Here is a 27,868-nt window from a genome sequence, read left to right on the forward strand (position 1 = left end):
GTGGGGCTTGAACCCACAAACCGTGAGATCATGACCTGAGCAGAAACCAAGAGAGGGATGCTCAACTGACTGGGCCACCCAGGCGCCCCTCTGTCACCAATTTTTAAATACCGCTGGACCTCTTCAACTGTACCACTTTTAAATACGGTGATTCCTGAGGCTTCTTCTCAAAGCAGATGTGGTGGCACCGCCCTATCAGGAGCTGTTGACTTCATTTTTAACAGCATATGCCATATTTGCAAGCTTCTGATGTTTCTCCTTGCCACATCATCTTCATCTGGTTTTCCCTTCCGGGGAGTGTTACGGGAGCAAAGGGTGGAGAGAAGGAATATTTCCCTTCTCAGGATCTCAATTTGCACTAATTAAAACACTGTTCTCTTGTGATGGGGAGAGGAAAGCAAAACCGGGCACTGACCCTCTTCCACTGCAGGTGAATTCCTACAAAAATCGTTCTCTAGTGAGTGGGTGCAGGAAAAGGTGCAACAGAGTGAAGCAGTTTCCCTCTGGCAGTGGGTGAGGAGCAGATTCTGTGTGTTGTCGAATCAGATTCTGTGTTCTGTCGGCTCCTAGCCGGCGCCACTTGGAGCTGGGCCTGTATTTCCAGTGGCTGCAGGGCAAGCAGAGGAGAAACAAAGAGCAGCACATTCTGAGCTTCTGAGAGGCCCCATTCTTCAAGGACTTCCAAAGGTCAAAATTTCCTCTGACTTTAGCTACAGTCTGTGAAAAGTGAACCATTTCCTTAACCACAGAGTCCGGGACCAAGGAAAGAATGAAAGATGGCAAAAAGCGTCTTTGGGTGTTTGTCAAGGCTGAACCCGACCTCCTCTATCTGCCGCCTTCATTCTCTTTTTCTGTCTCAGGGACCCACTGAGACCCAGCATTTCGGCCACGGCCCTGCCTGGCTGTGTCTCAGCTGTCTCTGCTCACGTCGTCCAATCACCCAACCTTTCCAATTTGGTAGGTGCCGCAAAGGTCAAGCCAAAGGAGGTGAATAAGCATAATGTCTCAACAGAGCAGCTAAACCGTCAGCTCCTAGAGGGCACCAGCGTCACTTTGTCTTCTTCAGGTACCCAAGCTCCCGGGAAAACTTCGGACAGAAGGAACAAGGGAAGATTAAACAAATCGGGGTGGTGTAAATATATTTATTATATTATTTCCCGGATTGCTTGAACTATCTCAAAATTGGAGGGAAAAAAACGTTTGTACACTCACTAGGAGAGTCACTGTAAGCCTTTGAATCAATGGGTGTCAGCATATCACTTTATCTTGAGTCAGTATGTATTAAGTAATAATGTCTGGTCCTGGGTTAGATAATAGCGCTGATAAAAGCTAAACCAGCTGCAAATAATAATATTTTGAAGACAGATTCCTTCTTTTAAAAAAATAATTTAGTCAAGTAAAATACATTTCGAATATAATGATAAGTTTGGCAAGTTGCAAGTGATAACTTCACAAATATAACCTTATGTACAGTTTTATGTGAACTTGTTATGCATTTTAACATTTCAAAGATTTAATATTTTATTCAGAATTTTTTCTTTAGGTACCATTCAGAGGTCAAGGCTGCATTTCCAGTCCACAATTAGAAATGAACAACAGCTTGTAACTTGCTTTTCGCTCAGGACTTAAAGGTTTAAGGAGTAGGTAACCCTCAAATTCATCTACAGATTCAACACGATCCCTATCAAAATACAGCTGGGGTTTTTGCAAAAATGTACAAGCCGGTTCCTAAAATTCCTATGGAAATGCAAGGGATGTGGAATAGACAAAATAATCTTGAAAAAGAAGGACTAAGTTGAAGGACTCATACTTCCTAATTTCAAAACTTGCCAAAAAGCTACAGCAATCAGGGAAATGTGGTACTGGCAGAAGGGTAAAAACTAGATCAAAGAAATAGAATTGCATCCAGAATTAAACCCTCACATTTGTGGTCAACTGATTATCAACAAAGGTGCTGAGAAAACCAACTGGCCCGAGAATGGTCTTTTCAACAAATCGTGTTGGGACAGCTGATTTTGTATGATATCAACGTACAGAGTGAGGTGGAAAACCCTTCCTTGTAAGATATGCAAAAAGTAACAACAGATGGATCATAGAGCTGAAGGTAAGAGCTAAAACTATAGAACTCTTAGAAGAACATACGGGAGTAAATCCTTGTAGCCTTGAGTTCGGCAAAGACAAGTGGTGGGAATGTGGAGAAACGAGAACCTCATACATTGCTGGTAGGAATAGAAAATGGTGCAGCCACTTTGGAGAATAGTTTGGTAGACCCTCAAAATGCTAAATATAGGGTTACCACATGACCCATCAATTTCACTCCTAGATATGTTCCTAAGATATTTTGTTTTGATTCCTAAACACAACTATCTACACAAAAATTTATTCATGAATGCTTGTAGCAGGCTTATTCATAATAGCCAAAAAGTGAAAATAACCTAAATGTCCATCACTTGATGGAGGGATATACAAAATGTAGTGCATCCATACAGTGGAGTATTAATCAGCCATGAAAAAGAAAGAACCACTGATTCAAGTTACAAGGTCGATGGACATCGATAACATTGTCCTAAGTGAAAGAAGCCAGTCACAAAAAAACAAAACAAAACAAAACAGGCTGTATGATTCCATTTATATGAAATGTCCAGAGTAGGCAAATCTACAGGCAGAAAGCAGCCAAGGGCTGGGGGACTCAGGAAGAAGTGGGAAATGACTGTTAATAGATTAAGGGTTTCTTTTGCGGACGATGAAAATGTTGTAAAATTAATTGCGGCAACACTTGCACAATCTTAACATACTAGAGCCCACTGAACTGTACACTTTAAATGCGTGTATTTATGGTCTGTGAATTACATCTCAATAAAACTGTATTTAAAAAAGAGAGGTAAGGGGCAACCTGGGTGGTTCAGTCGGTTAAGTGTCCAACTCTTGATTTCGGCTCAGGTCCTGATCTCACACGGGATCTAGCCTCTCGTCAGGCTCTGCACTAACAGCACAGAGCCTGCCTGAGATTCTTTCTCTCCCTCTCTCTCTCTCTCTGCCCCTCCCCTACTCACACTCTTGCTCTCCAAAATAAACAAAATAAACTAAAAATTTTTTCTCAAAAAAAAAAAAAAAAACACTAGAGGTAGTACTCTACATGCTGATAATCCACACAGAAACAAATATAGACAAAAGCATTTATCAGCTGATTTTATTTCTAACCACTAGAACTCTAGGATGGATTATCCAAAAAAAGATGAAAGCATGGCTCAACGGCTTCCGAGGTGAACTGGGCAATGAAAACAAGAAGCTTATGAGACTGAAGCACTGAGCAAGTCTAGAACAGGTGAGGGAGTGAACAGGAAGAGAGTTCCAGAGGAACAGGTAAACAGAGAATTTCGCACCACAGCTATCTTCATTGGGCTGTTTTCAGAAACACAGAGAGGGACCATCTCAGGCACCAGGAAGTAATGAATGTACAGCTCACCCTTGAACAACACGGGTCTGAACTACACAAGTCCGCTTAAATGCAGATGTTTTTGCAGTACAGAACTATGCACGCATTTTCTCCTACGATTTTCTTTTTTTTAATTTTTTTTAATGTTTTTATTTATTTTTGAGACAGAGAGAGACAGCATGAGCAGGGGAGGGGCAGAGAGAGAGGGAGACACAGAATCCAAAGCAGGCTCCAGGCTCTGAGCTATCAGCACAGAGCCGGACGTGGGGCTCAAACTCACGGAGTGTGAGATCATGATCTGAGCTAAAGTGAGACACTTAACCGACTGGGCCACCCAGGCGCCCCTTCTCCTATGATTTTCTAATAGATTTTCTTTTCTCTAGCTTACTTTATTGTAAGAATACAGTACATTACATGTAACATACAAAATACGTGTTCATTGACTGTTTATGTTATCAGTAAGGCTTCCGGTCAACAGTAGGCTATTAGTAGTTAAGTTTTAGGGGAGTCCAAAGCTATACATAGATTTTCAACTGCGAGGGGTCAACCCCCCTAACCCCCACATTGTTCAAGGATCAACTGTATTTTAAATTTTTTTTTTTTTTTAACGTTTTATTCATTTTTGAGACAGAGAGAGACAGAGCATGAACGGGGGAGGGGCAGAGAGAGAGGGAGACACAGAATCGGAAGCAGGCTCCAGGCTCTGAGCCATCAGCCCAGAGCCCGATGCGGGGCTCAAACTCACGGACCGCGAGATCGTGACCTGAGCTGAAGTCGGACGCTTAACCGACTGAGCCACCCAGGCGCCCCGGATCAACTGTATTTTAAAAGCCACAGGGGGGCAAACATTTCTATAATTTCAGATTTCTTAACAGGAAATTCATTTTGGGTAAAATACCATAGAGTGTGTAAAAGTAAAGTTCAGTGGGAAAAGATGGAGGCAGATGTCTGAAAAGAAGTTCCAGGCTGGGAGAAGTTGAGCCTCCAAGGTACACAGAGCAAGAGAACCAGATGCCTACGGAAGACAAAATTATGACCACCAATTCTTCACTTCTCCGTGAATTCATGCCCTGTTTATGCCAATGTAGTATTTGCACTTCCTCTAAAGGCCATGTTTCTATCTTTTGACTTCGGGCTCTGCCATGTGACTTGCCTTGGTCAATGGGATGTAGGCCATGTGACATGTGCCCATTCTAACCCTAGCATGAAGAGGCCTCACGTCTGCCCTTTGTCCCTCATGCTTCTGTATTGCCTGAGAAGAGCTTCCTCAGGGAGCTGTTGTCTCTCTAACCCCAGAATGAACAGCAAGCAAAGTCCCCCCTGCCAGCGCACAGACCCGCACCTTGAAACAGAGCCACCTCAGACTCAGGTCATGATACCAGGGATCGTGGGATTGAGCCCCTCGTCAGGCTCTATGCTGATCGTGGAGCCTGCTGGAGGTTTCTCTCTCTCTCTCTCTCTCTCTCTCTCTCTCTCTCTCTCTCTTTCCTGCTCTCACTCTGCCCCTCTCCCTTGTTCGCTATCTCCCTAAAATAAATAAATAACCCAAAAAAGACAGTAGTAATAAATTATATAATTTCCTACACAAATCTTTGCATCATGTCATTTTTACTGTTAAGTTCAAAGCTCCATAATTCCTGGTAAATGGGGGGGGGGGCTCTTTTTTAGTCTGTATGTGTGTTCTCCAATTTCATCTTAAAAAATATATAACGATGAGCTTGATTTCAGAAGTCAATGTATTTAACTTAAGATGTGTTAAGTAGAGTAAGGGGAGAGTTTTCATTCTCACAAAAGAACTACCAATTCACCTTTGTGGAATTTGACCGTGGTGCATTTGAAACCCAAATTTTATAAATGCAACCATTACGACTGAGGCACTAGGGTGGACAGACAGCCAACCCCAGTGAAACAAGAGAATAAGATGATGTTAATATCTGTTCATGTTAGGTTCTTAGAGTAATATTGCTCTGATGGATCAGATCAAGAAAATGAAGCCTGAAATTATTCCAAGACACTAACATTTTAAGGGAGTTATCTTATGGATTGTGATAGTGTTTTAAAGCAAAAACAGAATGACTTGGAAGCAAACAACTAGAACATGAAGGTTGCATTTCCTACTGATGAGGCATTTTTAATAACAACGAGGATATTCCAGTTTATGTGGAAAAACAAAGAAGGGAGTCAAAAGGAAACCCAACGGGAAAGATATCCGGATGTGCTGCCACATTGGGACAGAATCCCAAACCCAGACTAGTGGGAGACAGGAGGACGAAGCTGGGCAGATAAATTCCTTTCTCTCCCCTGGGACCACTTCCGCTCCTGTGTACATCCTTCCAGAGGCATCTGCTAACCTACTGTTGAGTCCTTGTCACAGCTTGGCACAAAGCAGAAGCCAGAACCACTCATTCCAGGAAGAAAGGTGAAAACCCCCAAAAGCCCGCACTGATACTGCAACACGGGCACGGCAGTGGCACTCTCGCCCCCTGGACACCCCTCTTGGTTGCAACAAACTGGAAGCACAAATCTTCCAAACGTTACGTTTCTAACAAATTGGACTCAGCAATCATCTGGTTAATTGAAAATGATTAAATTTTCAAACACTTTCTTACAGAGGCAGTCTATGGATTAGCATTTGCCATTGAAAGAATCCTAAGATGGCCGTCATATATGGTTGAATGAAAAGCATTATCAGGAATGAACACTCCCTTCTACGAAGAGAAGGAGGAGGAGAGTGATCCTTTTACATTTCCAGTGCTCTGACGGAAAAGTAATTTTTCAAGAGTATGAATTTGTGCCAAAATATAGTCCAGAGTTAATATTGTGTATGCTAGGCAGAACTTGGTTGAATCGTCCCACAAGTAAACAAATACTGATGCAAAGCACCGCCCTGAGCATTATCCCCCTTTGAGGACACAGAAGTCTATGTCTTTATATTATGAAACCATAAATCCAAAGAGATTTGGTTTGTTTAAAGTTACACAGACTTAGTAGAACAGCAGCAGATTTCTACACAGATAAGGAGGGATAATAAAGTGCACTGGACTCCAACAATTAATGAGACAGAACAAATAGCATGAGGCACAAGCAGCAGCAGGGAATGTATTTTTAGCTCCAACATTAGGTAACGTCATTACAAGCACGATTAAATCCAGCAACAAGCTGCCAAAATGATTGAAAAATTGCCATCACTGGAGAGATGCGAGACTGCACGGAGGGACACCAGACAAGGACAGTCTGAGGATAACTAAATCAGGCCTTTGAGGGTTAGAGGGATCGATGACCACAAAGGCTGAACAGACATTTTTCACCCGCTCTCCACAAATCTAGATTCTAAAAAGCGTCCACCTGAAGTTATCATCCAAAACTCAGTCCCTCTTCCCTGAAGCACTACTATGGAATCAAACCTTGCACCTATAATACTAACCGTTATAATAATAGATAATACTCCGAATACATATAGCACTAACACAATAATACTACATATAATATATAACATGTATAATATAATAATCTATACAATACTATGCTTTTAAAATTACAGACAGCAATATAGTCACAGATGCCTATAACCTCTAACAGTCAAATTTTAGGAAAAGCAATTAGAATAATTAGAAATATGGTCATATGAAAAATTTTCTATTGCTATTTTGCTTTGAGATGGTCAGTGAGTCAAGCTACAAACTACAGTCGTCACTTTAGAGTATCAGATTTCATCAAAAGCAGTCAAACACTTGAATATTATATTAGAATAGGTAAGGAGGGGCGCCTGGGTGGCTCAGTCAGTTAAGCATCTGACTTTGGTTCAGGTCATGATCTCACAGCTTGTGGGTTCGAGCCCCACGTCAGGCTCTGTGCTGACAGCTCAGAGCCTGGAGCCTGCTTTGAATTCTGTGTCTCCTCTCTCTCTCTGCCCCTGCTCCGCTCACACTCTGTGTGTGTGTCTCTCTCTCTCAAAAAATAAATAAACATTAAAAATTTTTTAAAAAAAAGAATAGGTAAGGAAATGTCAAATACTCTGTTTAGATCATACAGAAATCTCTCTTCAGGAATACCGTTATTATCAAGTGAAAACAACAGGTTATAAAGAACCATGACCCCTTTAATATGAAGTTATCAACACATATAGTGAGACATCTGAAGAATGATCATCTAATGTCAATAGTGGAAATTAGACTTCTTGTAGGGATCATTTCATAATGTATACAAATATCAAATCGCTACGATGTACACCTGAAATGAACAGAATATTGTACATCAAGTATACCTCAACTAAAAAAAATAAATTAAAAAAACGGTGCAAATATCTGGGTGGTGGGATTTTGGCCAACTTCAGTTTCAGCCGCATGGCTTTTGGGTGATTTTTCTAGCGGAACAGAACTGCAAAGCTCGGGACCCAAATTGCCGGATTCCTATTTCGGCTTTACGCCTAATTGGCTGTGTGATCTTGAACGAGTTACTTAACTTCTCCACCCCTCAGTGACTTCACCTATAAATAGGGATGAAAGTAGTCCCCACGTCAGAGTGCCGTGAGAGGGCTAAGTGCGTTATTAGTACACGGAAAACATTCGGAACAGGGCACGAAACATAGCAAGCCCTTAGGAATGACCCACCAATCGTAGAAACAGTAATACTTCTAATACGAAGCCAGCTTTTTGTAAAACTGAGTTATTACGCACATTAAAAGCAACTATTTCATGGCCAAAAGTACAAATGGGAGCAAGAAAGCCTCTGCTTCAGTTTAAATAACAACCAAAAAGCAAACCCCTCCCCCCCCCCCAACCAAAAACCTAGCAGATCTAGGTACTACAAGTACGCATACATAGTATGTAAAGAGGTAGATACGTAAAGAAGAGATCCCTGAGCAGACATTTCTTCCTCGGATTCGTCACCTCATTTCGGGAGTCAGCATGCACAGCTGACCCACAGAGTTAAAGAGGTGCTCATGGCAGCAGCTTCGTGTGTGCAAGTTGGTGCTCTCAATTTAGCAGCAAAATAGAAGATGTTCTAATGAGGTTAGCATTTGTAGGCCACGAGATTCGTCCTAATTAAGAAGAAAGAAATCTTGAACACCTGAGTAGCCTTAATCGACAAATGCTGGGACGGGGATTTATAGGAAGTGAAAATTATAGAAACGCACACTTGATTTGTTAGGAGCAGATAATGAAAATGCTGCATTATCCCGAACCCCGATTCTCTTCCTTTGAGAGGGAGACAATCAACAGAATCAGTAAGTGAATTAAATAGCATATTAGCAGGTGGTAAGGGCTGCGGAGAAAAATGGAGTGGAGCAGGGAGGGAAAAGCGGGGAGTGATATTATCTAAACAGGGTAGATAGAGAAGGTGCCACGTGAGCTTGGACCATTTTACTATTTTACTACGTGATCATTAGCTCCGATGAAAGTTTTGAGCAGCCTGAAAGCTCCCAGTGAAGGCAGGCTATTGGTAATCCCTGTGTGTCACTTACCCTGACCACCCTTTTCGACTTTGATAATATACACCCTAGTTATTATATGAATATCCTATTATAGACAGTCTGTGCTGGTATTATCTCACTTTTTAAAATCTAAAAACACAAGGGGCACCTAGGTGGCTCAGCGGGTTAAGTGTCCGACTTGGGCTCAGGTCTTGATCTCAAGGTTCATGAGCCCAAATCAGGCTCTGTGTGAACAGCTCAGAGCCTGGAGCCTGCTTCAGATTCTGTGTCTCTCTCTCTCTCTCTCTCTCTCTGCCCCCCAGCCCCTGCTCATTCTCTCTCTCTCTGTCAAAAATAAACATTAAAATCTAAAAACATAAGCTTTTTAAATAATCTTCCCCATAAATATTTTCAGCACATAAAAGGAATTAAGAATAAGAGAGCAATAGCACTGCTAGGAATTTACCCAAGAGATACAGGAGTGCTGATGCATAGGGGCACTTGTCCCCCAATGTTTATAGCAGCATTTTCAACAATTGCCAAATTATGGAAAGAGCCTAAATGTCCATCAACTGACGAATGGATAAAGAAACTGTGGTTTATATATACAATGGAATACTACTTGGCGATGAGAAAGAAAGAAATCTGGCCATTTGCAGCAACATGGATGGAACTGGAGAGTGTTATGCTAAGTGAAATAAGTCATACAGAGAAAGACAGATACCATATGTTTTCACTCTTACGTGGATCCTGAGAAACTTAACAGAAGACCATGGGGGAGGGGAAGGGGGGGGAAAAAGTTACAGAGAGGGAAGGTGGCAAACCATAAGACTCTTAAAAACTGAGAATAAACTGAGGGTTGATGGGGGGTAGGGGGGAGGGGAAAGGGGGTGATGGGCATTGAGGAGGGCACCTGTTGGGATGAGCACTGGGTGTTGTATGGAAACCAATTTGACAATAAATTTCATATTAAAAAAAGAATAAGAAACAAGTCATTGGCTGTTTCTGGTAAACCGATGTCCATTGGCCTGTTTTACAGTAAAAGAACCCAGATTTTCCTTGGGTAACTAAGCCTACTAGACTTCCAACCAGTGTGGCTCAGGTGGGGCTGATGGCAGCCCTACCTCTAGGGGTAAGTGTATTACCTGGCTCTACAAATAGGAGCGCCAAATATCCCTTGAATGCTGCTACACAGCGTCAAGTTCAAGAGTGGAACACGTGACCCAAACCCGGCCCGTGAGAACCCACAGGCACTGAAACATGGGGCGCAACTCGCGGAAAAGAGGTACTGTCCTTTGTGGGACTGCTCAGGTGGCAGAATACCGGCGTGGAGTCACCGACGGAGCCATCCTGGCCACCCTTGGGGAAGGGAAGGAGGTGAGTCTGCCTCAAAATGAAGCCAGTCTAGAGGTAAGCAAGCAAAGAAATATGAATGGAGTTGGGTGCCTCTGACAATACATTTGGAGGACTTGAACTCAGCCCTACCTCAAGAGAGCCACCCCCATACATCTTTTTCACCGTGGAAAAGCACATTTCCTTTTTTGATCAAATCACAGAAGCTGGGTTCCTGGTCGCTTGCAACCAAGAATCTTGCCAAATACAAATAAACCTTCAGGAACCAGGCTCAGTATTTTCCCTAGAAAGCCAACAACCACGTACACTTACCCGTTCCTGCCCAGCAGTGTCCCAGATGAGGAACTTATGAAGCTCATTTCCACAAGGCACAGTTTTGGTCATAAAAGATGCCCTGAAAAAGAGAATCAACATCTCCACGTTACCAGGTGCCCTTACAATCTTCACAAAGGCTCCTGGTTCAGACAAGTTAATCTTGCCTCAGCAAGACCCCGTAAGCTCCCTCCTGGGGCCACCAAGAGGAAAGAAGGGCTGTTAGAGTCTTATCACCCACCCCCGGCCCCAAATTCTACATTTTCTGTTAGTCCAGCTGAAGGTTTAGGTTAGGGAAGGAAAACTTCTTTAAAAAAGCAAAGAATGCATTCAAATCACTGTGTTCCCAAAAACACTGCCCTAAGGTAATATGTCCAATTGTTCTTAGGTAATATGCCCCAAATCTCAGGAAAAACAATAAAACCTCAGATTTTAAAAACTTATTATCACAACAATGAAGAGTGACAAGGGCAGCTAATATTTGGGCAAGTCACACTTTGGGCCTTGCAATGGCGCAAACAGAAAATCGCCTTATATATTCACCTATGCTATGCATCCAACACTAGCTACAACTAATAAAATACGATATCTCATTCCCACCCTGCTTCTATACATGCAGGGATAAAGGCTGGTGGCTTACCAAATATATATGTTTTCTCCATTAAAAGAAAGAAAAAGGAAGGATTTGAAATTCTCAGCAGAAAATGAAACACTTGATACTTTCTTTTGTATACTTCTCGTTAATAAGCTTTTTTCATGTTCATGAAAGATGTAAAGATACAATACGTGGAAAGTTTACGCCCTTGACCTTTTTTCTGTGAGATAAAGTTCCCCCTTCATCAAAAACTAACGAGTATCCCCAACAGTGGGGCAACCAGACGTGATAACCTCCTGACGTGATGAACACATCACCTGTGCAGCATTCTGGCTAAAATTTAACCCCAATTTAATCAGGAAGAAACAAATCAGGCAAATCCAGAATGCAGAACACTGTACAAGAATTCTACAAGCATTCTACAACCGGCCTGAATGCTTCAATAAGTCATGAAAAGCAAACAGAACAAAAGGCAGGGAGATTGTTCTACCATCTAGAGTCAGGGAACACAAAGAGATAAAGCAACCAAATGCCTCTTGGCTGGATCTGGAATTAGGAGGGAAATAGCTTTGAAAGACATTTTTAGGACAATTGGAAACATTTATACTTAGACTATCTGTCATATGTTATCATTAAATCAAAATTAATTGATTTATCACACCAGGTGTGATAACGGTGTCCTCATTATGTTCTTATTCCCAGGAGAGACACAGTAGAGTTTTTAGGGTTAAGGTGTTTGGCTGTCTTCTCTTGCGTCCCATGGCCCAGCCGACCACCGTATCCAGTACGAAGTTCAGCCCTGCACCACTCAGCCCCCCCGCCAGTCAGGTTTCCTCAGCTTCTCCTACTTTTCCCCAGGACTACGAGGCAAACTACACGTGTCCCAGGCAGAAAAGCATATGTCCCTGCAATTCCCACACGACCCCCACAATATACACACACACACACACGCCAGAAGTTAACAGTTCTATTTATCAACCTACGATCGCACTAAATGGAAATTCTAAGTATTCTTCTAAGTGATGTGACCCAATCTTACCAAAACCACGACTGTCCTATGAGGTCTTCTCTTATAAAGTGCTTAAAATATGCAAGGACTACTGATAGGAGTAAACATGTTTAAAAAATGGAAATACCTTTGTTACTTTTCCCATTATAAAAGCAGTATATGTACATCACAAAAAAGAAACTCAAAAAATGAAAGCAAAGGAGGAAACAGAAATCAACTGCCATGTCAGCACCTAGCCACAATCACTGCTAGTAAGTGGGTACACATCCTTCCAAATTATTTTTATACAAAGCTTACCCCATAATTGATCAAACTCTGTATACATTTTATCTCCCCTCCACTCTATGTATCATGGACCCCTTTCCATTTCTGTGAATATGGATCAACATCATTATCTAAAATGACAAAATATTCTTTTTTTTCTTAAATATTTATTTTTGAGACAGCGAACAGGAGAGGTGCAGAGAGGGAGGGGACCGAGGATCCAAAGCAGGCTCTGAGATGACAGCGGAGAGCCCGGTTGTGGGGCTCAACCTCACAAACTGTGAGATCATGACCTGAGTTCAAGTCGAAGGCTCAACCAAATTGAGCAACCCAGGCACCCCTAAAATGACTAAATATTTTACACCATGTTATGGCTTTATCCACTACCCCCACTGAAGGTAATTTTCGTCACCTATTTTCCACGATATGACAATGATTAAATAAATACCTTTACTTACATCTTTGTGTCCTTATACAACTCTTTCCTTAGATTTAATCTCAGAAACAGACATGACACCCTGTGGGTGAGACCAGCCTACACACCCATAACCATGTAGAAGATGACCTTCTCCCCAGCCAATCCTCATCTTTCAAGTCTTTCCCGGCATGATTGGGAGAAAATGATACATCGTTCCCATTTTTATTATGCTTATTATAAGTTTGAACGTCATTTTAGTGTTTATTGCTCATTTGTATTTTTCTTTTATAAATATTTAGTTCGTGACCTTTCCCCACTTCTCAGTTGGGATGTTCACCCTTTTCTCATTCACTTTTTGAGTACTTTATGCTTACTTCTTATAATAGTATATTTTAAATAATATTTTTTTCTGGTTTAACCTTCACCCTTTAACTTTGTTTAGAAATTCTTTCCATAAACACCCTTGGTTTTGTTTTAGCTCTGATGTAAGCCAGATTTTCATTCATTCCTCAATATATTCTAGGCACGAGGATAAATAATACATCAACCCTGCCCTTAAAAAGTTTTCAGGCTTAGAAAACTAAGTTCATGCCTTTAAAATCTTAGAAACGGGCACCTGGGTGGCGTGCGGCTCAGTCGGTTAAGCGTCTGACTTGGGCTCAGGTCATGATCTCACCGTTTGTGGGTTCAAGCCCCGTGTCAGGCTCTGTGCTGACAGCTCAGAGCCTGGAGCCTGGATTCTGTCTCCCTTTCTCTCTGCCCCTCCCCCGCTCACACTCTGTCTCTCTCAAAAATAAATATTTAAAAAAAATTTTTTTAATAAATAAAATAAAATAAAATAAAATCTTAGAAACAGAGGAGCACCCAGGGGGCTCAGTCTGTTGAGTGTCCAACTTCGGCTCAGGTCACAATCTTGCACTTGTGGGTTTGGGCCCTGTGTTGGGCTCTGTGCTGATAGCTCAGAGCCTGGAGCCTGCTTTGGATTCTGTGTCTCCCTTTCTCTCTGCCCTCCTCCTGTTCAAGCTCTCTGTAAAATGGATAAATGTTACTAAAAAAAAATTTTTTTAATAAAATCTTAGAGACTTTTAGAAATGGAAAAAACATGAAATATCCAGGCTGACCCTTTCATTCTACAGATAAGAGGGGGGGTGGAATCTGAGCCCCAAAAGACTGCCTTGTCCATGGTCAAGAGTCTATCAGCACAGTCAGGAACAGAATGCAGAGGACTGTCCTCACTGCCAGCGAGGTGGAATGAGCACTTAGAAAGCCCCTCAGTTTCCTCATCTGAGAAACAGAACCAATATCTACTTTGCATGATCTAGAAGGCTGTTGTAGGATCAAATGTGGGAATGACATCTGTGAAATTCCCCCTTGATGTTCAGTAACTCTGTGCAGAACAGCTTTAGTAGAGTCATAATGCCTACCACATATATACATACATTAACACACACACATACACACAAATGCACAGGTATACACCCCTCTCTGTTCCTCATTTCCTGCCACGAGAACAGTCTTCCAATATTTGAAATTACAGCTCACAATCCTTGCTCCTTGGGTTATTCAGGGTTTTTCTTAACAGCTTCTTTGCTAGCATTCAATCTTATGAACCCCAAGCATCTTTTCGTCTCTATAGATTATCTTTCAGAGTGGTCGAGGGGGGAGCGTTGGCAATGCTGAACTGACTTCGTTATCTGTGGGAACCAAAATCTGGCAGAGAATTCACACAATTACCTTGTAAAAGTCGAAACAGAAAGGGAGATACACACACACACACACACACACACACACACACACACACACGCATATATGTTCAAGATGTCAACACAATCTGCTTGAATAGCAAAGCCAAGATTTTTCATTGTGAGTCACAAGAGACCATAAGAATGAGTGCTTTCCATTGCTGACACAATGGCATTTTGTAGCCTTTCCCCAGTGGCAGTTTGACCACAGCGGGAAGAACAAGGGTGGACTTTGAAAGTGGACTCACTGGGTCTGAGTCCTATGTCCGCTATTCACTGGCTGTACGTGCCCAAATAAGTCACTGCGTTGCTCTGATTCTTAGGGCCAGCGACATTACCGTGAAAAATCAGGCCCTGGGCCGGGCATGAACTGAAGCGTCTACGGGACCAGGGAGCAACCCTATAAATGAGCCACGCGGGCCAGGTGGAAACGTAATACTGATAAAAATAATAGTGACGATAAACAGCGGCAGCGACACGGAAAGGAGAGAGCCCGCCCACTCACACGGAGCGCCTGCGGCTCGGGTCCAGCTGGCTCCTGCCGCGTGAGCATGTCTACGCCAAGTCTACAGATTTTTTTAAGAGAAGCCAGAAATGCAAGTTTATTATGTAAAAATCTCCCAATTCTTCGTTATTGGCTTAAAAATTTTAAAGCACTGTGCAGCTAAACAAAACGCATCTAAAAGCCAGGTTCTCAGCACACCAAACCCACCAGCTGCAGGCTAAGCACCGCGGCCTGTATAGAACATCTTCCAAGAAATGTGTATGTTCTTTGCTAACTTTATTTGTCTGGAGCTGGAGTTTGGGAACATTTTCTCAAAATCCCCGAGGAGAGGATACATTTTGAGTGGGTTTTTAAACTGGGGACTTGAACGGCATCAGGTAAGGACAACAGATTAATACTTGGAAGAGCCCATCTCAATCTTGACTCCAGAGGAAAAGTGAAGGATGAAGTAGAAAGAAAGCAGATCAGCACATAATTGAATGCTACAAGCACTTACCACTATATTTATGGAGAAATTTTAAGGTATGAGAAAATGCGTAAGCTTTAAGTTTAGAGGAAAATAATGGAATTCAAGATATCATCCTGAATTCCATTATTTTCCTCTAAACTTAAAGCTTACGCATTTTCTCATACCTTAAAATTTCTCCATAAATGTAGTGGTAAGTGCTTGTAGATTTATATAGATAGATAGAGATATCTATATGTAGATAGATATAGATATCTCTAGAGATAGAGATAGAGATAGCTATCTTTTAGGTAAGACCTAAACCTGGTAAGTATACAGAAAAATAAGGACAACCTTTCTGAAAAACAATTTGGCAATATCCATCAGGAGCCTTCAATATGTTCTTATTCTTTGACTAAATTATTCCACTGCTATGAATGTAACCTAATGAAATAATCAGAGGTGCATGCAAGTATTTATGCCCCAGGACGTACATCATACATTATCTAAAAGGTAAAACAAAATTATAAATAACCTAAATGGCTTTAATGGAAAATACAGCCATTATAAATCCTTGCTTTGTTATACAATGATGTATGTCAATTCTATATTCCTAACACCGAGGCAGGGGAAATCCTTGTTTTTAAAGACCATTTAATAACATGGAATTCACAATATAATGTTGAATTAAAAAAAAGATTTTATATACACATAGCAAAAAGACTGAAAGAAAATATACCAGCTGATTATGGGTGGTTTTTAAATTTTTTTAATGTTTATTTATTTTTGAGAGAGAGAGAGAGAGACAGAGTGCGAGCGGAGAGAGAGGGAGACACAGAATCCGAAACAGGCTCCAGGCTCTGTGCTGACAGAGGGGCTTGAAACCACGAACCGTGAGATCATGATCTGAGCCGAAGTTGGACACTTAATCGACTGAGCCACCCAGGTGCCCCTCTGGGTGGTTTTTATATTTTCTTCACAGTTTTCTTCATTTTCTGTTTTTTAGGACGAGTATATGATACTTTTATAATCAGAGAAAATAGTATTTACATATTTCTGAAGATTATTTGGTATTATAAGAAAATGTTCAAAATATATTAAGTAGAAAACTGGATTAAAACCATATGTATACTATGATTCCAATTTTTATAAATTCTGGGGGTTTTCTTAGAATGCACATAAACTTTTATAAATTGAAAAATTAGGCTTTAATCTTGACTTTGTCAAGGAAATGCACAGACAGCATGCAAAGTGTTCCATTTATGGTCTTTCAAGAAACCTGTGTTCATGAAAGAAAAATAAGGCAGACTTAGAGGATAAAAAAATGTATGCTGTGGTGTGTCAGGTAGAATGCCTTGGCATTTTTGGTTTTAGAAATTATGTATTTGTATACCTGCATATACACAGAAAATACAGGAAGTATGTTTAACATGCACTTTGGACTCTAATGATAACGTTAATGAAGAAAATGGGATCAGAGAGCTAGTAAAATCCTCTAGTTTCACTTTCTGTTTTCCATATTTATGGATGGTCTGAATTTTTCATAATGAGCATTATAATTTGAGGAATGAAGGCATGATTTTTTAGTTAATGGACTATTTTTTTAGAGAAGTATTAGGTTTACAGAAAAAAAATGACCATTAAGTACAGAATTTCCACACAATACATACTTTTTTAAAAACCCCAAACCACCACAATATATTTATTAGACAAAGCAGAGTTAACAGGGTTTGACTGGTTATCTCCACAAGGGCTACCAATGATCCATACCGCTCTCCCTCTGAATGCCGCCCCTCCCACCAGGCGGTGGAATTTATTTCTTGTCCCTTGAATCTGGGTTGGCGTTATGACTTGCTTTGACCAAGATGCTATGACCAAAATGATATGCCTACTAGAGGCACAAGGATGCTTACACCTATGTGTAAAAGTCATGATGAACACTTATGCATTTACCATAATTTATGGTAAGAACATGCATTGCCTTTTTATTTAGAAAAATCATTACAAAAGGAATACAGATTGGTTATTAAAAATGACTTTTTTAAATTTAAAAAGTAAAAGGTGAGAGTCTCCTCCGTCTTCCAAAACCACACTCAGAGTCAATCACTCTCAGGGGTTTGGCTTTTATTAAACACACAAAACTGGAAAATTAAGAAGAATAAAAGTATATCACAGGGCACCTGGGTGGCTCAGTCGGTTAACTGTCCGACTTCAGCTCAGGTCATGATCTTGCGGTTCGTGAGTTCGGAGCCCCACGTCAGGTTCTATGCTCACAGCTCAGAGCCTAGAGCCTGCTTCAGACTCTGTGTCTCCCTGTCTCTCTGCCCCTCCCCTGCTCTCTCAAAAATAAATAAACATTAAAAAAAATTTTTTTTGTAAAGTACATCACAGAGAAGAATAAAAAGAATTTCCTCTATAAAACTGTCCCCGATCTATGGAAGTGCCTATGTCGGGAGACAACTCCCACGATCTCTACCGTTGTCCACATTGTGCAAGCAGAGGCACAGTCTTTCTTCCAGACTGTGTTTTCAAGGATGTTTGTATAGCAAATAGCCTTGGAGGGAAGAAATAAGGTCTCCCTCTGGAGCGAAGCGCAGACATGCTTACCACCTATTATGAAAGATCCTATTATGGATCTGTACACTTGGGGGTCCTCTCTCGTGACTCAACCTACTGCATGTAGGGCGTCATCTGACCCTCTTCGCATTACACTACAGGATTAGTGCTCGGAGAACCAACAAATTGATAATATTCCAACAACTGCTACTTTCCCCGTGTCTGATCCGGGAGTCGTGTGTCCTCTATCAGCATCCATAAACCAGGCACAGCTAACTTCTTAGCTTGCCGTCACAGTTCTTGACGCATATATTTGTGAACGTGTTTCTTTAAGCCATTTTTAAATTGCAAAAGGCAGTGTTTTTTCTCACCTACCCCACTCCAACCACTGGCCTATCAACCAACCGCTGGAGCTTCTCCACTTACAAGTGATAGAGACAATCGCTCCTGTCCTCGTCAATCCTTGCTAAAATATAGAAACACACATTTCCCTGGAAGAGAAAATAAAACCATTGCTCTCCGCAAAGAGCATGATATGTTCAGGGAGAAAAATCAGCGAGGCCAAGTTCTAAGAGAATGAAAAACCAAGCACCTGCAAAACGGCCCAGCCAAGCACATCTGGCAAAAGCGTCTGTAGGGAAGGGGAAAATGGAATAGGAAAATGCTCCCATAGTCCAAGGTTGGGGTCTCAGAAGTGAATAATCCACCTCCCCTCCCCAAGCATAAGAATGACATTTGATTAATCCAGAAAAGAAAATCAATCTGCCCCACGGACGGCATGGACAGCTGTGCTGTGTGAGCAGACAGTGTTTCCAGGTTTATTGGCAGGGTACCTAGAGCAGGACCTCTGGGGATTTGTCCTGTGTCTCCTCTTCCGTCTCAAAATAAAGCTGGCATGATTTGCAGAGTAATGCTCTTGGAGATGAAGTAGATGGTTTTAGGCTGCAGCCTAAGAGGACGGTTGGCTAGGAAAAAAGAATTACTGACAGGGACAGCGAGGCAGGACACATTGCCTAAAAGTCCCTGCATTTCCTTCAAAGTCTTTACAGTTGGGATTGATTCTCACTGGCTGGGATGCAAACTGCTTTCAGATTCTGCAGATCTGGATACTCGGAAACTCCCTGCCCCAGCTAAAAGCCATGTTGCACCAGCTTCCAGGCTCAGGCACAAAGTGACCTCTCCAAGTGCTTTTGAAGGGAAGAAATGTGAAAGAGAAGAACAGACGGGAACTTACCCAATGGTCGGGCTGATGTTGTGGTCAAAGTGATCCTGTACAAATCGACACACAATGCTTGATTTCCCAACCCCGGTGTCCTGGAAAAGAATGAGGACAGAGCCATGAAGACCAAGGGTATCAGTTCTAACCTAGTATAATACACATAGAACCAGAGGGCAGGAAAGGCTATTTCTGGTTGGTGGGAGTAGGGGAGGAGGATACTCTCCTCTGTTTCTTACCAGTATTTTCCATAATGAAACTGTATTGCTTTCATAGAAAGAAAAGAAGTATGGTAAAAATAAGCTTTAGAAACACGTCCCCTAGGTTAATAATTAACCTAGAATTGGCATGGTTACAATATATGTATTTCCAGAAATTTGAACATGTTTGAAAGGGCCTGGAGAAGTATGGTAAACACAACGCATTGTTTTGGTCGAGATAGAACTGATTTTGTTCGAAACCTTAACACTCGAAAACTATGTAATCTATTTTTCTGGATATCACCCTGTAAGACCTATGAATGCTAATTTCTGCATTTCTAGCACTTTTTCTTCAGAATCTGATGGCTGCATAGTAACCTCCAATTTTGCTTAATTATATAAAGGTCTCATCTCAGTGCTTTCCCTGTTAAATAATTCTTTAAAGCTGATTAGGATAGAGGTCTATTATATACTGGAAATGGAACACATGCATTTATATCCACTCCCTCCTAAACCCTTGTCAAATGGTTTAAGGAATAAAAGGTACAAATTCACAAGGTCAAACAAATCTGGAGACGAGACAACACCAGACAAGTGACGTCAACCAAAAGCACGTGGCCAAGTGGTCACTGCGAAAGAAGCAGCTGGAGCCCTCAGGGCCACCAGGGAGGAGAGCCACTGAGAAGCAAGACAATTCATGCCACAGAATCCCTGAAGGAATCAGGAACTGGAGGACAAGGCTGACAACAGCATCAGCTGGAAGGCTGCACAAAAACATACCCTTGGTGCCCCTGGCCACAAAACCAGAGGCCAGACCCTCCTGAACTCCAGGAGGAGGTGGGAGCTGGGTCTCCAGGAAATCTGTATCAGACAGGGCTGGGCTTGGGAGCTTGCGACCCCCGTTGCCCTTTGTGAGCCCAGACAGAAGAGGTGAGGAGTCCCCTCCGGGTAAGAGGAACATCCTACAGATCCTGATACTTGGAGCCACCCAACTAAAAGCCATGTTGCACCAGTCTACAAACCCCAGTGCAAACAGACCTTTCAGCACACATTTTAATCTTTTAAAAATAAACGCTCAGCTAAGAAAGACCAGATGTTTACACCCACACAAAAAAAGAGCAGGATACTATTTCAGAAGATTATTCAGAGAGTAAGACTGACCTTAGAGATTAACAATACAACGGTAGAAGTGGAAATTTCAAAGGAAGAGGTATAAGGTAAAATCCGAGATTGCCCAGAAAGTAGAACATACTAGAACAAAGCAACTGGCCTCAGCTGCAGGTCACTGCTCTTCTGAGAGGGGTGGCAAGGCACAAAGACGCCAGATTCACAGACTATTGACACAGAGAAGGCCTCCTCAACACGTTGCTTATCTGAAAGATCATGGGGACATTTTGAGATCTATAAGTGAACGGGAAACAAGACATAGCCCAAGAACAAATAGCGGTATGGTTCTCCTCTATTAAAGGTGTAGATTTGAAAGCCTAAAGATCCAGGAGGAAATGCTGAAACTTGGGAAAACGTGCTTTTCCTTACACTGTGATGTGAAGTGAGACCTGAAATACCAGATGGAAAGCTGAGTTATTTTATTCCTCACCCCCCGTGCTTAGGGGACAATTCCAGCCAACATAGAGCAAGAGGGGCCCCAGCTCGTGACACTCATCAGAAGATCACTGTCCCAAAGGTGTCCTATCCCAGTGAGAGTGGCCTTCACTGGTTATGAGCCATACTGAAAAAAAGCCCCAAAGCCGCTTATCTGCAGCACGCACAGCGATGCGCAGAGTTCGGAGAGGGGGCGACAGAATTAAAACATCAGCTCCTCGGATTCCAGATCAATATGCCGCTGCTATTTCTGAGCTGAGCCTTCCACATGGATTCCGGCTAACATGCCTCACAGTTCCCCAAAACCCACAACTCCACTCAGTTGTTTTCATCTCCGTTGCTTTTAACCACCCTCTGCCCCACCCCCCTGCCCCGTGGAGGAGGGGATCTTGCAGTCCCTTCGGCCCATGCAACCCCAGAGAAACTGAAAAGCCAGGGGCGGTGCTGCCCTGCCCTTGAAGAGAAGGAAAACGCGCACTCTCACGCTCTCACGAGGCGAACGAACTGCTCTCTGCAAACAGCCGGGTAGACGGCTACCGCTGACCACGCTGATCTGTATTTTTACATATTTTATGTCCCCAAGCTCACGGTCGGAACTCCTCCACCCCCCAGAGACAGGTCTCAGGTTTATTATCTTACAAGGAATGCCAAAGGATTCATCTCTGCCGTCTGTGCACCCCACCCATGGTGGGGAGGCAGATTGACGCGAGCGCCTGTCCCCTCCCTCTCTAGCATCTCTCGATCACAGTGTAGGAATCCTCTTTCTCCGGCTCTTCGCTGGTCCTCCCACAGCCGGGAGAGGTGCCTGGCGGAGGGGGTACCCGCACACACAGGTGCGCAGGACTGCTCTGCCCCGGGCTCAGGAGACAAATCCGCCCCTCCCGAGTTTTGCCCCGATTAGGCCTTCTTTGGTGTCCTTTTGGCTTACACCCAAGCTCACCCTGCTTCCAAGCTGAGAAAAACCACCCCTCTGGAATACCTCCAGTTTACGCGGGCCCCCAGAGGCCCTACCCCCTGTAACCACCGTGGCACTTATTCTCTGTGACTGGCCCTCGGCCTAGAGGGCTTTGGCGAGACTGTGCATGTCACAGTGAGGCCTCTGCTCTAGAAAGCCCGTTTTGGGTGTCGACCCTTTCACTTTACCCAAGGGCCCTGCTCAAAACAACCAGCTCCAGATCCCCAACAGCCCACATGATCCTGCAAGGCGAACCCTCAAAATGCCCTTGAGGATGAAAAAACTCAAAAGCCATCTGGAAATGATTCCTTTCAACTCATCCTCTTCTACTGATAACTCGGGCTTAAAATACCAGCTTTTCTGAAGAGTTAAAGCATCAAGCCTGCTCAAATTCAGATTGAATAGTTCATTTTCCAGCCAGACACACTCAGTGTTTCTTTTCTTTTTACAAACTCACTCTCAAAATTTCCCTCGACAGGAAAAGAAATAAAAGGACAAAAGGATAGGCAAGGTTTTACTCGGTCTCAGAAAAGGCGGTGTTCTTACAAAGAACTGCTTCAAGTAATCTTCTGTGGCCAGTGGCTTTGTGACGCTCCAGAAGTGGCCAGCTGTTCCCCAGCTGGCCACCAGGGGAAGGCCCTGCTCCAGGTTTGCTGAGGGAGCCTGCCGGCAGGGAGACAGGGCCGTGTCATGAATCACTGGGCTTTGGGAGTTCCTTTTCCCGCAGGAACCTCGCTGGCACGGTGACACACAACCGCAAGAGGAAAACGCCAGTGAGTCATGACTGTCGCATGGGATAACATAAAGGTTTAAAGCAGGAAAAGCGGAAAGCATACCAGGGGAAGAAGGGCATCTGAAGAGAGAGAGGATGAGAGAGGGGGACCACGGCTGCCCACCATTCTCCAAAGCCTACTTTATTTTTAGTGGACTTACACGGACGGAAGGAAACTCATCTCTGCCGATATTTTTCCATTTCGTAAGACTATGAGACTAGCATAGTCCATCTTGTCCAGTCTCTTAGGTTTGCAAAAGAGGAAGCTGTGTGACTTCCTCAGAGTCACACAGCTGGCTGGTCGAGTCAGAGCCTAATTTTCTGAGTGCCAGTGAAATCCCCCTGAGGCTCTTACCAGGTTCAAATCAACCTCCCTGACAAATGTAAGTTTCTTCCCCACAAAGTCCATTTTCTAGAACTCGCAAGGAGGACTTGTATTACTGCCTTTCACGGTAGCATCGGGTGTCCCCCAAATAAACCACCTGGGGCCTTTACCTGTAATAAAAGGCGGACATACCACCAGCTACTGAAGAAGCACTAGAATAAAACCAGTCCTGATTCCACAAACCAGGAATAAGGTTTAGTAGAATCCTCCCTTGGGGGTAGTCAGTGTTTTGTTGTACTCTCATTTGTGTGGTTGATATCAGACACAGGCTGAGGCCTAGCGATGGGTTCCATCTTCTTAAAAGGGAAATGCATCCCTTAAAAGATATTTTCTGGGGCTAATAATGCAATCCCCTGAGAACCACCACTTACTCTAACATGACAGTCTTTGCTGTTCAAACTGTCACATTTATTAATCACACGTAAATCTGTAGTTATGAAATCACCAACCACAAACTTGCAGCTGCTATCACGTAAAACACGAGGCATCCATTTGCTTCACTCCCGGACTATTGCAACAGGCTTCAAGGAAGCATTCCTACGTCTCCAGAAAAAGAAGGGAGGGTCCGAGGCAACGTTAGCACCACCGCTAATCCTGCTCTAATGGAAGACATCACTAATCAGTTGAGGACATGTTATTTTATTGAACCTGAAAAAGGCCTCCAAATCTCTTCAGCCCAGCTCTGCAGGCAGTCCGTAGGACTCAAACAAGGTGTGTTTCCAGAACAAATGGCCATCCCCTACCATTGCCCTTCTCTTCCCAACAGTCAACATGCTCCTACATTCTCCTCCTCTCCAAACTCACTAAGCACTGTCCTGTGGGTGTTTTAGATGTCTTTACAAGTTGGAAGCGGTTTTTTTTTTTTGGAAATTAAGAAGGAACACACACTGGTGACAGCATTATAAGCCAACATGCCTTCTGTGGAAAGGAAATGAGAGACAATACCAAGAATCACAGACCCAGGAATTCGATTCCTAAGAAGATAGTTAAAAGAAGAAAAAAATAAATAAACACAAAAATTTCACTGAAGTATTATTTATAAAAATCAGAAATGGCCCAAAAAACACACTGTAAGTTAAATAACTTGTGGTGTAGACAGTAATCTCTTAAGCTTTAATTTCACACCTACCAAAATGTCAAAGGGCCAGAATATGATTTGTCCATAATGTGAACTCTGGAAATGATCCTTTCAGCACCTGTCTCTAGGGTTTAGAGAGAACCCACATGGCAAGGGTTTTTTTGCATTTATTTATTTGTTTTATTCAGTCACCCATTTATTTAAGTGTTCGGCCTTTGAGCCTTGCACACTTCTAAAAAATCCTGAGTGTCTTACACGTTGATAGGGAGCTAAGTTAGGATTTTAGGAGGACCGTGGAGGCCAGCCAGATTTGATGCATGGAGAGAAACAAAATGAAGAGAGAGGCACAGGGAGAACCGTGGGATGGTAAATGGCTTGACCTTTTAAGCCCAAAGGTAAGCGAGGTCAAAAGCATCGTAGAGACCGACCCAGGGGAACAAAGGTCTCTTCAGGGACACCGGACACACCTCCCTGAGCGCCTGAGATGGCCTTGTGGAGACAAACCACAGGCAGAGGCAGAGAGTAGCCACTTGTGATCTGGGGTAGCGTTACGTGCTTATTACTTCCACTTTGGGGCAGATGGGGGAGGAAGCGTGTGTTGCCGACACTGAAGAGAGGAGGTCATGGAGGAGAGAACGTCCATTTCCTGCGACTGTAGGGCGCCCGGCCCACGGCCTCACCAGCACGCCCCGTGTCAGCCGGTCAGGTCCCCACTATCCCGGCCAGGGCTCCCCGATGGCACCACCTGTCCTTCCCATGGCCCAAAACCCCAGATCCACCCAGAACAGAGAACAGGAGCTGACACAAAGGAATACACCCCTGTCAAGCATATCCCAACCCGCGCAACTCCACAGTCTGCACCTAATTCCAAAGAAACCCCACGGAAAGGCCATACAAATTCCATACGAACCCACCAAGTTTGGTTTTTTTTTTAAAGCTTTGGCTAAGGCGGAAAGGATACACACCCCCATTCCACTCCTCTGCGTGTCAGAAGTTTATGTCAGAGCAACCTGCAGAAGACCCAATCACACACACCCCTTACAACAGAGGTCACTGCTTCTGTGGAACCTGAATTGGCCAGCCTAAGGACTCAAGCCCAAAACACTGCACATCACCCCCGGAGCATCCTGTAAGCTCCCTGGAGATCTCCCGTGCATCCCTTCAGTTCTGTCCCTACGACGCCAGTTCTGTCCCTACAACACTCTTTCCACGACGCCAGTTCTGTCCCTACAACACTCTTTCCACGGGAGAACTGAAGTACTTTGTTCCTGGATGACATTTAAAGCTTTATCGGGATTACAGATTTAATGGGCCTGTTTGCCCCGGAGCCCTAAATCTCTTTGGCACCGAAAAGAAAAGGGTTCAATATTTGTAAATCACAGTAATCACTACCAAAAAAAAAAAAAAAAAAAGTGCCATAAAAGCAAAAACAAACAAATAAATAAAATAAAAATCATTAGACTCAAGTCTATAATATGCTTGTTTTATTACCACACATTCTACAAGATGTCCTTTGGTGATGTGAGACCTCTGTCCAAGCAGAGTAAATCTCAGCCTTTACGCTACGTTCTAGGAAACAAGTGAATTAGCAATGCAAGAAAATTCAACTACAGGCATTCCACCGTATTTAGGAAAGAATACCATACAATTATTTGATGAAAATACAATACAAATTAAAAGCCCCTAAGCATTCCCACAAATAACTTTGCCGTACCTTCGGTCACAGTTATTTTGAAACATGTCAGTGATTTGTGTTACAACAAACATCTCGAAATCCATTTACAAAGAAAACCTAATTACATGTATGACAAAAGAAAATCTTTCATATTGAAAGAGGTCGGTTCTGTCCTGAGTCTGAGAGTCACTAAACTATCTTCTCTACCTACCTCATGGGGACAAAAATGCTTATGGACATAATGTTAAGCATGTAAATAGCGCTAAGTGAATTTATGCATTTAGATCAATGCCCCGTGGGCACTAATGAACCTAGCTTGGAAATGTCCACAGTTTTCTAGATGTATACGAGAATAATGGAAAGTATACATACAGAGAATAAGATGTCATGGCTTGGGCTACAAAAAGTGACCAGAAGAGATGTTAAAAATATCCTCTTAGATAACAGAAAGAAATAAGCAGGAATGAGGAGCATGAAACCCACAAGAAGGAGATAATGAGATGGTTCAATAGGGAACAGAGACACGCATATTCACTTACTCTATCTCCCCGGGTCCTCACAACAGCCCTTTGTAAAGCAGAGGACAGATGGCATTGTCCACACTTCTCATGTAAGGAAACCATGGTCTAAAAGGTTAGGGGTGGGGCACCTGGGTGTTAAGTGTCCGACTCCTGGTTTTGGTTCAGGTCATGATCTCACAGTTTGTGAGCTCCAGCCCCAAGTCGGGCTCTGCGCCGACAGTGTGGAGTCTGCTTGGGATTCTCTCTCTTTCCCTCTGTCCCTCCCCCTCCCCTGCTCGTGCTGTCTTATCTCTCAAAATAAATAAATAAATTTTTAAAAAATAGAATACTAGGGGCGCCTGGGTGGCTCAGTCGGTTGGGCATCTGACTTCAGCTCAGGTCACGATCTCGCGGTCCGTGAGTTCGAGCCCCGCGTCAGGCTCTGGGCTGATGGCTCAGAGCCTGGAGCCTGCTTCCGATTCTGTGTCTCCCTCTCTCTCTGCCCCTCCCCCGTTCATGCTCTGTTTCTCTCTGTCTCAAAAATAAATAAACGTTAAAAAAAAAAATTAAAAAAAAAATAGAATACTAAAAGGTTAGGGGAATTGCCTGCGGTCCTACGACTAGTAAAAGCATCATCAAGGTTCAGACACCCCTTCCCCACTTCCAGGGCTGTATTCGCTGACCAAACCATGTCTCTCCAGAAGCCGTGAGTCCATCAGTCTATTCACTGCCTGTGTGGTCAGCAATATGCCAGGATGGGAGATGGAAAGATCAAGCCCAACTCCTACAGCCAGGACACTCACATTCAGGCTTAAACTTTACAACGGAATCAAAGACAGGAGGTTAGAGTGACCAGACCAAGGTCATTGTCCAGGCCACCCCCAATACATGACTGATGACTGATGGCTACGTTCCAAGACTGTATTTGCTGGCTAATCATTTGGAAGTCAGACAGCATTCTTCCGTGGAAGTCATGCTGCAAATAAATAAAGATTACTTCCCAAACTCGCCGCTGAACTCTACACGGCGGAAGAAACCGTTGTCTGTTTATATCTATAGGATAACTTATTGTTTCCACAGGAAAACTTACTCTAATTTCAAACTGGGGATTTCAGACAGTGGCAAGTAGACACCCAGGCTTTCAGTGCAAGCAGAATGCCCTGGGAGACTAAGGAGATCTTGTTGAACAAATGGTCTAGTGGATTTGGACGCCAGCAATACTCCCTAGAGCACAAATCTTTCATAGGAGCAGGAGTGAGCAAAATAGTAATATGGGCAATAAGAAAAGCTGACATTTACTGAGCACATAGAGAGTTCCAGGCACCAAGCTAGGCATTTCATATGGAAGGTATCAGCTCAAGTATTGCTTCCACTCTACTATATCTCTGCTATCCTTCTGGGATTCCAGTTGTGCCTATACCAAACTTTTTCACCTTA

General features: G+C 43.0%; 1 protein-coding gene across 1 annotated transcript in view; it reads right to left on the reverse strand.

Annotated features, from left to right (window-relative positions):
* Nucleotides 1-27,868, reverse strand: part of RAB31 (RAB31, member RAS oncogene family) — a 129,335-nt gene that overhangs the window by 54,718 nt on the left and 46,749 nt on the right. Inside the window, exons 2-3 of the mRNA XM_060613246.3 lie at nt 19,283-19,362; nt 10,515-10,596 (exon numbers count right to left, since the gene is read on the reverse strand). Of these exons, the coding sequence (XP_060469229.1) occupies nt 10,515-10,596; nt 19,283-19,362 (162 nt within the window). The remainder of the gene's footprint in view (nt 1-10,514; nt 10,597-19,282; nt 19,363-27,868) is intronic.

Source organism: Panthera onca, chromosome D3 (genome assembly GCF_046562875.1).
Source record: "Panthera onca isolate mPanOnc1 chromosome D3, mPanOnc1 haplotype 2, whole genome shotgun sequence".
NCBI classification, from domain to species: Eukaryota; Metazoa; Chordata; class Mammalia; order Carnivora; family Felidae; genus Panthera; species Panthera onca.